Source organism: Accipiter gentilis, chromosome 33 (genome assembly GCF_929443795.1).
Source record: "Accipiter gentilis chromosome 33, bAccGen1.1, whole genome shotgun sequence".
NCBI lineage: Eukaryota > Metazoa > Chordata > Aves > Accipitriformes > Accipitridae > Astur > Astur gentilis.
The window spans coordinates 11,122,776-11,137,085 of record NC_064912.1 but is presented as its reverse complement, the minus strand read 5'-3'; the positions used below and the strand labels follow the sequence as shown (position 1 = coordinate 11,137,085).

Below are 14,310 nucleotides of genomic sequence, written 5' to 3'. Positions count from 1 at the left end.
TTTCTTTTTTCTAGTTAAAAAGTTGTTTTTTGTGTTTTTTGTTTTTTGGTTTTGTTTTTTTTTTAAAATCCAGTTGTTCTCAGCCATGCTTTCTTAGTCATACAAATTAGCTAGTCAAATCATGCTGATACTTTTGATGGAATGAGATATACACTTATTTTTTGAAAAGTCTAGCTTTCCTTTTGTATGTCCTTGGAGAAAAAATTAAACGTCTGCTTTTTTTAGGGGGAACTAGTGGCCATTTCTGCTTATTTAGGTGGGTGAACTATTTTCTTTTTCTGACAGATAAAGGCAGGTTAATAATCACCCTGCAGAAAACTGAATGCAATCTCTTCTGTATAAATGATGTTGCTATAACAGTGTATGCAGGGAACTGGTGCTGGTGGTTGTTGTGGTTTAACCCCAGCCAGCAACTAAGCACCCTGCAGCTGCTTGCTCACTTCCCCCACCCCAGTGGGATGGGGGTGAGAATTGGGGGAAAACCCCCCAAAACTCATGGGTTGAGATAAGAATAATTAAATAGAACAGGAAGAAAATAATAATTATAATAATGACAATAATAAAAGGATTGGAACATACTAAACAAGTGATGCACAATGCAATTGCTCACCACTTGCTGACCGATGCCCAGTTAGTTCCCGAGCAGCGATCCCCTCCTAGGCCAACTCCCCCCAGTTTATATACTGGGCCTGATGTCACATGGTCTGGAATACCCCTTTGGCCAGTTGGGGTCAGGTGCCCTGGCTGTGTCCCCTCCCAACTTCTTGTGCCCCTCCAGCCTTCTTGCTGGCTGGGCATGAGAAGCTGAAAAATCCTTGACTTAGTCCAAACACTACTTAGCAACAACTGAAAATATCAGTATGTTATCAACATTCTTCTCATACTAAATCCAAAACATAACACTACACCAGCTACTAGAAAGAAAATTAACTCTATCCCAGCCAAAACCAGGACAGTGGTAAACAGGTAGTCTTCCATCCAGAACCAGGCACAGATGACAACTGTCATTGGAGCTCTTGAAGTACTTTGCTTAGTCTCCATCAATGAGCTTTTCAGGTGGAAATAAAACAGACTAGTGTCTCATGAAGTGGCAAATATGCTTTTGAAGCTACATTGTAAGGTAATCATAGTCATGTTCATCCTTGCAATTTCCCATTCCAACTTTGTCTAATGTCACATTTGTATTTGTACTTCTGCTTATCTGTTGCTAACATTGTACATTGTAATTTATTAGTATACAATGTTTGTTCAGGTCTGGCAATGTCAGTGTATGTAACTGATAAATCTGTTGTTGCATAGACTTCTTTGGAAAGATGACGCTAAGCATTACGTCTGTCATGTAACCTACATCTGTTTGGCACAGTGTAATTAAAGTGGAAATGCTGCCATGTGAACAGGGAAAGTGCCCTCCTGATATGTGGGCATGAGTCGAGGTAGCCCGGAGTACAGTTCTTCCCATTGCCTGGTGGAATGGCTGCAGTGTACCATAAAGGGCTGGAGGGAGGTGCAAAAAGTAATTATTTGTGAGACTTTGGCAAGTACCTGTCCATAGAGTGGCTGCGTTTTGAGTTCTAAGTGGTTGTCTTTCAAAGTCATGAGTACATTACTGACAGGAAAAATGGTATTTTTCAGAAACAGATTTGGAAATTAAATGTCTCTTCCTGCTTACGCAGACAGTGCTTCGCTGTGAGTTTGCACAGCAGTGTCCTATGTCACCCAGGCATCTGGGTTCCTCGATAAGCGAGCACAGGTGTGGGTGACAGGTATTGGGGTTGCATACCCAGGTCTTCATGAGCCCATGCTACGGACTCCTAGAGTGCTGATGCAGGAGCTTACAGTACAATTCTTAAATTTGCTTCCCACATGAGAAATGGTGTGCATCACAGAACAGCTAGAAATGCACAGGCACATGAGATGGTGGGCTCTGCTTCTAGTGTGAATCTTATTGCAAGCTTCTTTCAGTTCAAAATCCTCCTTCAAAGCAATATGGACCATAGCAGTCAGTTGGGTCAAGAACCTAGTTGTCTAGAAACAGTATCTTCCTATGATGTGTTTTTTTTTCTCTGCCTCGTGAAGAACAGGCAGAAGCTGCTGGATATCTAAGCTGCACATTTATTGTAGTGGGAACAGTGTTTTCAGTGGGAACTATTGTTTCTTAAATTGATACATATGAGAACAATTACATATTTTTAATAAAACTGTGCTCACCTTTTAGTTGGGTGATAAAGTGTGAACAAGTTAGCTTGCAGAAAGCTTGTTCCCAAAGACGGAACAAAGCGAGTGTGTGGTTTTTCCCAGGGAAACAATAGGCTTATGTATTTTACCACAATGGAAAATTTTACAAAACATTCAAAGGCTGTGCTGCGGGAAGTGAGGTTAGCTGAGAACACGTGTAGTCCTTCAGCTGATTGGGATATGCAGAACAGTCTTAAAAATTGTACATTTAATCAGCTTGCTTTCAGACTTAAGAATTTCAGACTTAATGCTTGACAATTGGAGATGATACAGTCTACAGCACATCACTTTAAAAAAAGGAATGCTCTTTGGGGAGGTACACTGCTAAGAACCCAACAGTACTTAAATTTACCAATTGAAAATTTGTCAGTCTGTTTCATTGAAAGGCTAAAATAATTTGAATCCTCTGTAATAAACGGCTGTTCCTCAAAGTCAGCTGGAAGTCTCCTGAGGTTTTAGGGCAGGGAGAAAATCTGGGGGCTCTGTAGCTGACTGGAAAATTTGCACATGGTGTAGGCATATTTAAAGTTCATACTAGTTGAAGGTACAGTGCAGAACTTGTTCAACATAACTTAGGTGAATGATGAAGGTCCAACTGTGTAAGTATTTCTACAATCCTAGTTGACTGTCATGAGCAAAGACTTTTAGTAAAGCTTTGCCTCTTATTGTCCAAGCAAGTGGTCAACAAAGCAGTAGATGTGATGCCACAGTGAATACTGAATGAGGAAAAGGTTCTTATAGTATATATCTAAAGGTGAATTTGCTTAGAGAGCAAAAGGGAATAATACCTGCCAAGCAAACCTAGTGTCAACCTTTCACTGTGAGAATAGGGCAAAAGCACAATTTTCTGCTTTTGGACCCTCTTCCAAATTGATAGTATATTGTCTGTTAACATCCTCAGGAGAATAAATCATGTGTGTGTGGGTTCTTTAGTTGCAGTTGTTTTTGCAAATATCAACTCTCATGGTATTACTCTTCCAGTTGTACTGAGGGTGAGCTATATTTGAAAATAGCAAGCCTTCAGGACAGCTTAAGTAACAGCTGCTTTTCAAAAATTTTAGCTGTGTTTTTCCCTTTTGGCCTTGAGATGTATATAACTCCTTTTTCCTGAATTTGTCTCCTGGTTCTAATTGCAGTGTTCTCTTGAAAAGTAAAAATGAAAGACTTTTTCCCAAGAACATGTGGTGTTTATTCTTATGCAAATTGTAGCTAATTTACAGGAATGGAAAGGAATGATCTGTCCTGCTTTTTGTTAAATAATCAAATGAACTATCCAAACATTAAAATAAAAATAGTAGATCTTTAGAGTTTGCCTAGGAAAAGCCCTCTGTAAATAATTTGAATAGTGTGATTCCACATATACTTGAGTTGAACAAAATTCTGCTGATTTTTGTTTTGGATGGGTATTGTTTTACTGTTTTTAATGTAAAGCTTCCAGGATTGCTTGTAAGAATGCATTTAAAGTGATTGGTTGAATTTAGATGCTGAAGTCTTGTGTGCGTAAGTTCAGTATGTTAAAGGTACTGTATTCTTAAAAATGAAATCATTTAGTATGTCCAGTGAGAAGAGCTGATTTCAGAATTTTCACCTTTTTCCTTAAAAGTTTATTCTGGGCTGTAAATCAGTTTTCTGATATGAGAGTGACTTAATGCAGATTTTTTACCTCGCTTTTTATCTGCAAACATTTATTCTAAAGGATAACAGCTCTTAATTTACATTCTAGGTTTTTCCACAGTAAAGGCTGTTTTCTTGTTTTGCAATTTTTGTTTTGCAAAAACTTAATATGCGATTCCTATGTTGAGTATCAGCTACATGCTAGTAACACCTCCATCTAATAAGTGGGTTTACATTGCTCAATAAGACCCATAGCATATTACATAAATGTTCATGTGTGGATTAGTAATGACTTTCACAAATGGTAGACACTGTATTGCCTAGCTGTGGTATATACCTAGTTGTATTTTATTTTCACTTCTGGGAAGTAATTTCTCCATAAGGAGAATAGAATAGGCATCCAACTGAAAAGAGACTTGAGAACATCCTGAGAAGAGGCACTGGCACACTAGAATGCATTTGGTTTGCATGTTTCTAATCCCAACGTGAATTTAAGGTCACTTTTTAAGAAGCAGGTTAGATGTACAACTTTTTTGACACAGGAAAATACATTTGGGATTGTCATTTAAATATGTTGCATTTGTAAGTGTGAATCCCACTCCTGTTATATCCCTGCATAAAAAAAAAATATTTTTCTCTTTATAGAACTGACAGTGCATCAGCTGACCAGGACAATTTAAAATACTCTTCATCCAGAGATCGGGGCAGTTCTGCCTCCTATGGATTACAACCCTCAAATTCAGCTGTGGTGTCTCGACAAAGACACGATGATATCAGAGTCCACACTGACATACAGAATGAAGAAAAAGGTATACAGATTGCTGTTTCATATGTAAAATTGTGAGGGGACATTCAGAGAAAGGCAGTAAACTTGAAATGGTAGAGAATTTTTTTTTCCTTTTCCAAAAGAAGGCAGTGAACTGATACAACTCATTGCCACAATATCACTGTGTTGAGAGATTTATCAGGGGTCAAAGAAATGTTGTGGTTGATATGAATAGTGAGAAAAATATGCAGTTGCATTAGGAGAAGAATGTAAGAGAAGACTTAATGCATTAACAGAATAAGAATGTTTTTCTAAAGAATAGTATTCTGGATGTGTCTGATCTGCAAGTTGTAACTTCTTGAATACTGTCTGGTGCTTCTGGTATTGAAAATGGACTGCCTGATTAAATGGGCTACTAATCTGATATATTACCTATTGCAGCTTTACTGCAGCTAACTGGAATCTTTGGGAATCAAATCTATATGTTGTCATTAATGGGGATTTGTACTTCTATGTGCCTCAGTCTGACTTAATCTAAATCGTGTGATATATGGTTCATACAATTTCATGGTGTTTTTTTTTTTTTGAGAATTTTCTACTTTCTGTAGAAGATGGCTAAAAATTCAGAATCGTATCTTTTTCATCTTTATGGAAAAGAAATCTGTATTCTGATTTCTTTTTTTTGATTGGCAAGTACAGGTATCACATAGGGTTTTTACTTGCAGAGTCACTTTTTAGACTGTGTAAATTTTCTTCAGGCAGGCCAGACTCAAAAAAAATAAAATCTCACAGGAGTATTAGTGTGGGATTTTTTCTTCAGGAACCTAAAAAGCATTCACATACCCCCTACTTCTCTGCCCTGTAACTCTCTGTAAAGACTTGCTACATGTTAGGGGAAGTTACAGCTGGTTGTACTGATGCAAATTTTTTTTTTATAAGTAGTAGATACTGTTACTAGGAGGCAGGAGTATGAAACAGGTATATGTTTATCTGCATACCTTGAGAACCTTAAGATTGGTTAACTTTAACAGCGAAACTGCTTAGAAAGTGAATATATTTGGCAGTGTGTCTGCTAACATGGAGAGTTTTACTGTGTTTCACAGACTAGCATGGTAGGTTATTCTTATACTTTGAAGTGTGCTAGTATTTAAGGAATGTATTGGCAGCATAGTGAAATAGTAAATTTCAGACAAATTCAGTAAGGTAGTTTGTGAAGTTGCTGGGAAAGTGCCATTTGAAAAGAAAAATGCAACTGTCCCTCAAGTACTTTATCTTACAGGGCATGTCTCTGCTAGCTCAGAACTTTAACGATGCTATTTTGTTCAGGTGTGACTTGAAAAGAGATGATTAGGGTATTCTGTACTACAAAACCAAATTCCAAATGTCTCTAGTTAATTTTTATTTTTGGAGAAATTTACAAGCTTACAGGTGCAGAATAGTTTCTTTGTTTACTAATTAAATGATTTTCAATTAATCTGTTGGAGTCTGCCAGCATGGAATTTTAATTTTAAGAATTTCTAGCTTTTCTATCCTGGCTAACCACATGTCATAAGTACCTAGAATCCTTGAGAAAATATTCCACATGCCTGCCCCTGCCCCACATCCCTCCCCCCAGTTTCTGGTGTTGATAATAAAAATGACTTCCAACATGATAATTTCTGGAAGTTGTTTAGGTTGAGAACCTCCAAGGATGGGAGGTTCTGCAGCCTCCCTTAGCAGCCTGTTTAGTGCTTTACCACTCTCCTAGTAATAATTGTTTTCTCGTATCCACTTTGAATTTCCCTTGCTCAACTTATGAATGTTGACTCCTGTCCTTTTGCTCTGCATCTGTAAGATTAGTCTGGCTGTCTTTTTTTTTTTTTTTTTTTTTTAAAAAAATAACCCTTCACATTAACTAGTGGAAGACTGCAATTAGATGCCCTCCTTTGTTTTCTCTTCTTTATTTTATAAAACAAGACAGGGGAGTTGGAAGATTAAGTTTTTAAAATTAAATAGAAGACTCTTGGGTTTTTACTTATAGATGAGATGTTCTCCCCTACTGCAACACTTTCCTCTCTTTTGGTTTATAACTAGGATGCGCTCAGGGTCCTTACTGCTAAAAAGATACTGCACTAGTATTTGTATGTCATGGTAGCTACATATTTATGCTAAAATTAATAACAGTGACATAGCTGATCATATTTTTCCTTGGTCTCAGATTTAACACTTAAAGAGAAATGAATAGAATTTGTATATATTAGGATTTTAAAAAACTTTTCAGACCAGGAGATAACTGAAGAGAGTTATAATGTAGTATTTACAGCCTTATTGCCAAAAAACCCTGATTGCCCTGCTGTTTTTTAATTACTCTAAATGACAATTTGTTTCATATTGTTACCAAAGATGTACTGTCTATCTGTCAAGTGGAAGAATACAGGTTTGTGTTTATTCATTTAAAGTAATGTCAAATACGCTGTAGTAAATACTACATGCCTTTGCAGACAACCAAAAAAGCTGGGATATTTTGTGTGCTAGCAGAAAAGTATGAAATAACTTCCAAGAACTCCAACAGTATATGGTAGTATGTCTGGTTTTGATAGCTGATGTTTGTGGTCGGAGTACATGATCTCTGATATCTTTGGTTAAACTAATTTCTTTGTTGCTTTGAATTTTAGTGATACACTTCTGTTTAGTCATAAATAAAATTATTGCTGTTAGAAGTAATTTCTTTCATAGGACAGTGTTGGTTTGTTATGACAAGATAACGTTAAGGTGGCATACATGCTAGTTTGTGTTTAAAAATTGTATTTAATGTTGTAAATCCAAGTATACACAAATTATCTTTACTGTAATTGTAATTAACTATTAAGAACTGAGACTTTGCACAGGATTTTCTGTAATGGTTGGGTAGTCCCGTGTGTATAGAAATACACAAACTTCTGGTAGTTCACAGCTGCTTTTTATCAAAAGCTTTGCCTTCCAGATGACATTCTTTACATCTAGTAAGGTCCAGATTCACCTGATGTTTGAACTTATCTTTTTATCATCCTGTAGTCTCGGTAAGCTGCCTCTTTTTATGGAGAGCCACCTCTCCTTCTCCCCAGGCTTTCTTTTATACACTAGTGCAGGTGGAATTGTGGAAATACCTTTTCTGAAAGAAATCTTACATATCTTTCATTGTTATGGGTTTAATTTTATTAGTTGATTCTTCCCTGTCTCAGGCAGGAGGCACTTTAGAAAGCTGCCTGCACAGCTGCCTCAAGTGAGCTCTGGTACACCGAGTGAAGTATTGGGCAGGCTCAGGGCACAGTTTCACTTCTCCACACTACTGCAGATGAAGAACCTGCCCATCAAAGCAGTGTCACAAACTGGAAAAATCTTTGGTTTCAACTTTTGAGTATGTAAATTCTTGTGGCTCTAGGAGTAAAACCAATTGAATTACTCAAAATGACACTTTTATTTCAATTTTGTATTGTTAACAAAGAGGTACCGTGTGTATCACAAGTGGGAGAATGTAGGATAGAGTTTAATTTAAGATAGAGTTTAATTTAAGATAATGTCAGTATTAGTGTGTCAAAATACTGACTGTTGTATATTTAGGGAGAGCTGTTCAATCTGTACATATAAATAATCTGTGGCTTTTAAAAATATTTCTCCCTTTTTTTTTTTTGCCATTTTACTGAGCCTTTGTGGTAGATTTATAACAAAAACAGTGGAAATTTGATGTGCATAATCAAGGAGCAAGTGAATTTATCTAGTCGTGTACTAGCAGTTTGACGTGAAGGGCCTTGTAAAATACAGGGTCAAAAGTAATAAGAAAACCCCAAATCCAACAAAATCGATGTTAAACTTCACTGTAAGAGATTTTTTTCATAGGCTTCAAAAGAAGAGTGATGAGATTCTGAATGTGTGACCTGGAAACTTACAGGGCATAGCAAAACATTTTTGCATGGGAAAGTGAAAAAGGAAGCTAAAGAAGGTGGTAGAGGGTAGGGCTACTAATTTGCATATAAATTGAATAACTCATAACATACTATGTTACTAAATTTATGGTCTGATAGTCTGTTTTAATCTCACATTGTTTTTTCCACAGGTGGCTACAGTGTCAATGGAGGATCTGGGGAAAATACTTATGGTCGGAAGTCGTTGGGGCAAGAGCTGAGAGTTAACAATGTGACCAATCCTGATTTTACCAGTGTTCCGCATGGGAATCGTGCTTTAGCCACAAAAGACATGAGGAAATCACAGGGTAAGGATACCACAGATTTTCAGGAAAAGAAGATCTCTTTTGGCAACCTGTCTTGTGTTCAGAATATGAAAAGTTTGCTATGATTAGGCAATCTATATAGATTTGATTTTTTTTGATACATGATTAGAGATGTTGATGGAAACTGTCATGTTGTATTTATACTGTTCCCTCCATTCAGAGTTCCTCCATAGGTTAGGCAGATCTCTTGACTATATGGCTTATGCTATCAATCTTTCAATTTTCTTTAAATAGCTTTTGAACCCTTATTCAGGTTAGCCAAATTTGGCAAAGAGATCAAGGGCTCCAGGAAGGAGAATTTGCTCTTAGATTTGTTGAAAATTGATGCCTGAGTAAAAGGTTGTTAACTAATGAGTCCCTAGTGAGGGAAAACCTGCAACAGTGAGCTCAACTGTTATCTGTTCTCACTGGCCTGCAGGTCAACTAGTCATCACATAATACCAGCTGATTAGTCAGTAGATGTGAACTCCTGAATCAGCCACAATTCATGTTCCCTCTTGCTCAGCTGAGGATTAGAGGCTGGGGAGGGTCTGGAGGCATCATAAGAATATGGGTAAGGTCTTGGGAGATGCAGCGAGAGGACAGCTGGAGTGGCAAGAGGCTGCAAGAATGCTGGACGTGTTTTTGAGAAAGAAGTCTTAACTTTTCCCACTATCTGGGTTTAAATCGTAGTTTTTTTAAAAAAGAATGTTATTCCAAGGACTTTTGAATGAAAATAGAAACTTTGTTATGACTAAGTGCTGTCATTTATTGCATCATTTAGTACAAGTGGTAGTTGAGCCAGTGACAAAAACTGTGGCTGCTTTGTGCCAGGCACATTATAAACATAGGAGGACACGGTGTTTCTCCTCAGGGATTTATATTTCAGAGGTGACAAAAGGTGGAAGAAGGAAGTTCGGTGTGCTTTGTGCTAGAAGTGGTGACATGACTGTTGCAAAAGCCTGATCTTTGGAATGGGTTAAACTCAAACTTTATAGTCCCATTCTGGTGTCTTGATATAAAAATTATTCAGTCCTTTTAGTGTTTTAAATTATGTCTATGTAGAGGAAATAGAGAATTGTCTAACAGAGAACTCTGTAAATAATCCTGGTAGTGGGCTTGTGTGTGAATTTACCGTTAGTACTGGCAGAAAATTCAGACTGCTCTCTTAGGTATGTGAGCACCTCTTTAATCTTTAAAATGTTAGGGACTGTAATTTCAGATGACTGAAGTTGCTGCCTATGACTTGTATGCTTCTGTATGTATTCTGTCCTCTAGATGTCAGATTTCAAGAGTTTCTCCTTTTTAACTGGGCTGTCTTTGTGATTGTAGGCTTCAGCAAGTCATTTTGATTTTTCTTATCTTCTTCAAAATACAGTGGGATTGTGTTGCAACAGGATCTTATTTTTTAAATTCTTATATATTTTCTTGTCTATTAGTGTGTGCATTAAGCAATTCTTAAAACCGTTGTGAGTTAGCATGTGGCTGAGACCTTGCTGATTTTTCACAGAGTGGAAGTCATACAAGAGATCGCTAACTAGTGCTTTGATTAGTATAGTTTCAGTCATGCTCTTGATTAGTTTATTCTTTTTTTTAAAATTATTTTTATGTTATGATTATGGCTCAACAGACAGCTAACATTTACTTTCTTGGGGAGTAATGCCAATGTTCATCAGATATTAACTGAATAAAACCAAAGCTGCTTTTAGTACGGAGTTTGGAACAGTACGTCTTGTTCTAGCAGCAGTTTAAATGTATGTCTCATACCAGTAACCTTGGTGGTGGTTTTATTTATACAGTTATGGTTTTAGGATATTTTTTTTGTACGTAAACAGCACAACGGTATTTCAAAATAAACTACAGTTTTCCATGAAGAGATTACAAGCAAAAAGATAGACACAGAGAAGACAACACTAAGAAGTTGCAAGTTGTGGATTTAATTAATTCAGGACTTACACTTACTGTTGACTTTTCATCTAACACTGAAGAGTCAACCAACAGTTTTTGGGAAAGGAGGGGGGACTTTTTTAGGGACCTTGCAAAGATCGAGAATACCTTTATTTTTACTAAATAACTTTTTATAATTTTCAGTGTTTTCCAAACCACTGCATCCTGGTTTGCCCTTCAAGAGCAGTATCTAGTGACCCCAACCCAGCTATGCTGGTGTAGCTTCCCATGTGCTTCCTGAGTGGCAGAGAACAGTGCAAATTGGGAGCAACAGAAGAGAAGTGATGTGTACTGTGTGTTCCTCATCCGGGTTATTGTTGGTAGAGTGCAGCTGTAGGAATATTGTAGAACAGACTTTTCTCTTTCTCATGAGGCACATCTGTTGTCTTGGAAAGGACTGTATTATGGGGTAGCCAATGCATTGAATTATTCAAGGACAGATTCAAATTGCTGTTTTGAGAGGCTTTGTATGTAGACAGTCTAATAGTGAAATAAATGTGTGTAGATTTGATTCAGCTTAAGCTTTCAAGATACATTCAGTAATGTAGAATGCAGTACTTTCCTAGCAGAAGAGTTTTCATGTGGAATTATTCGTGAATAGCAGTTGCACTTTTTACTTTGTGTACTGTAGTCTGTGTTAATTTCCATTGTAACCAAGCTTTAAAAGAACTTTCATTCTTGTTTGTGTATGTTTTGTTTCCAAACTATTCCATTTGAACTTGCAAAAAAAATTTTTTTTCCCTGTTCTGGTGACCTTCTACTACTGCCCAGGTTTTAAAGAAAATGGTAGATGTGGTACACCCCCAGGCAGGCTGCATTCTTCCTAGTAGTCTTTTCTTTCTTCTCTAGGGCTGATCAAATTTTTTGGGTGGGTAATTGCGCTAAGTCCATCTTTCTGAAGTTTGGCTATGTCTTGACTATTGGCAGGCAAGCCTTAGACTACAGCTGCTAGCTCAACTCTGGGCAGAAATACAAGGAGATCTTCAGATGGAAGCGATCATCTAGCAGGGATTGTAGTTATTAGCCTGACACCATCACTCAGGAAGACCTCAGATAATGCTTCAGAAGGTGTCTTTGCTGATCATGATTCCTTGTATGTTTCTCACCAGACGTGACTTTTTGTCCACTACTAAAGACTGTGGTTTCCACATAAAGCAAGGGAAAAGAATCTTAATTCTTCCAAAATGGACATGTATGCTTTAATCTTTTGTAAAATCAGTAACATGTTAAAACAAGTCCTCTTCATGCCTGTCAGATAACATCTCAACATGTCTTGTGTATTGTGCTAGCTAGGAACAAAATGTAGATTTGATCCTTCAGACTCTTATTGCTATTTCAGTGTTTGCTAAGCCTGTCTAATCCTTCAGAATTTCAGGAATCTTCAAAATTAATTACTTAAACTGATGTCTGGCAAGAAACAGATTATCAAAGCCTATTTTATTCATACTCTCTTAAAATTCAAAAAAATAAAGACATGAAAATAAGGTTGAGAATATTCTTCATGACTATAATACGGAAGACATGCTCTCCTGTAGGTGATGTCATGATCTATAAGAGTTACTGGCCTGTGGCTGGGTTCATAGGATTCTGTGATACACAAGGACACGAAGGTTTTTGTTTCTTGCATTTCTTTATTACAAGTTACTACAAATTACCACTAGTAAAGCAAGTATATACTTCTGATTAATTACTTATATGCACACCTGCATACACTATTCAAAATGTTACTGGTGCAGCACTTGCCAAACTTCTCCCAGGAGTGGGGCCAACTGATGACAGACAAAAGTCCCACTTCGAAGATGATCTGTGTCAGTCAGCCTGCAGTCAGTCAGGTGTCCCCAGTGAGGGTCCGCTCTGTCCAGGAGGTCTCACGTAGCCAAGTCTCTTTGCAGGGGGAGCTTTCATAGAGAAGCTCCATTTTGGGTAGAAAGCAAGTTATTTTTATATTGTTAGAGATGTAAGGGAGTGTAGGATGCAACCACCTGGAGCCACCAGTAGCTTTTACTAACAACTGTTTTTCATCTGGAACAGCCAATAGATGATGCTGTCTTCTATTTTCTGACCAATGTTTGCTTTCTCAGTCAGTTTTTCCTGCTGGAGCAGCCAATAGCTTTCCCAGGATGTTTTCCACCATTACAGTCTATTTTTCACCTTTCCAGACAATAAGTTTGTTGTTGCTGTTTCTCGGTTTTGCGCTTATCAAAGGTATCTTGGGATGTCTCGGGTTCTTAGGTACCCAGCTGCCCCTTCAAGAATGCTCTAGGTTCCCAGGCTGGGTTCTCAGGCTAGCAGTTCACAGGCTGGTCCGCATCTTCTGTCAGTATTTTTCCATTACAGCCTTCCCAATATAACCAGGTTGCCTTTATGGCTGCTCCCATCAAGTGACTGATATGTAACATACCAGAGAAAAAAAGCTGTCTGTAGTTGTCTTGGGTGTTCTTATAAGAGTCATGGTGACTAAGAAAACCTCATCGTTCCGTGAGGATTCCACAAATCCTCTAATTTTCATCATCATGAGACATCTAATGTTGAACTTTTCAAAAGAAACTTTGTTTACTTTTTGCAAGTGAAGGAAATGAATTCTTCATATGAATTCATTGTAATTTGTACCTAAATCAGGTAAACAGAGTTGTGACCTTCACTGGTATCAATAGTGCTATTGGTCAACTTAAATTAAATGTTTTCTTGGGAAGATGCTAATTCTCCTGTATTATGATCCACTTTAATCAATAGCCACTGTACCTCTGCACAGTGTATACTTTTGTTCCCCAATAGAGGAAAAGTATATCTCTCTTCCTTTTCAAAGCAGAACCCTGCTAGCTATCAGAGGATTACTCATAATTTTTCTTCTTGTGCCAAAATGATAGAGAAAATCTTGTTTCTTGGGTAGTTGCTTGAGCTTAAATCTGGTTCTTTGCTATAAGCAGCAGCTTTATTTTTTCCCCACAAGGTTTACTTGAAGTATTTGTTGAATTATTTTTGTTTATGTATTCAGTCAGAAGTCTGATTTAACCTTACCACACCCCTTTTTTTAGTTCAATTTATGTAGAAGGGAACTAAATCCAGGTTTTTGTGTAGAAGTAGAACAGTTCTGCTTAGTTCTGAATGAGTTCTACCCAGGTACTGGGCTGTCCACTGGAAGAAATGAAATATTTTGGTAGTTAAATTACATTTTACATTTAATTTTCCTCATGTTAACTTTCAAACAAATCAGGATTATTTTTTTCACTTTTTTCTCAAATTACTATTATGACTTATTGAGTCCACAAATACACATTTTGGCCAATACGGATATTATTGATCAAATGCTGTAGAGAAAAGAAATAATTGCCTTTTCTTTTTTTAGAGCGATCGTTGTCTTATTCTGACGAGTCTCGACTGTCAAATCTTCTTCGGAGGATTACTCGGGAAGACGACAGAGACCGAAGACTGGCTACTGTAAAGCAATTGAAAGAATTCATTCAGCAACCAGAAAACAAACTGGTTAGTAATTTTTACTTTTTCTATAGCACCAGAGTATTTC

The 14,310-nt window shown here is 37.3% G+C and overlaps 1 protein-coding gene across 2 annotated transcripts in view; it reads left to right on the top strand.

Moving 5' to 3' along the window:
- SMG1 (SMG1 nonsense mediated mRNA decay associated PI3K related kinase) overlaps positions 1–14,310 on the top strand; it is a 71,902-nt gene that overhangs the window by 6,018 nt on the left and 51,574 nt on the right. For both annotated transcript variants that reach the window (XM_049791689.1, XM_049791690.1), the window contains exons 2-4: positions 4,495–4,658; positions 8,688–8,843; positions 14,134–14,270. In XM_049791689.1, coding sequence (XP_049647646.1) covers positions 4,495–4,658; positions 8,688–8,843; positions 14,134–14,270 — 457 coding nt within the window. The remainder of the gene's footprint in view (positions 1–4,494; positions 4,659–8,687; positions 8,844–14,133; positions 14,271–14,310) is intronic.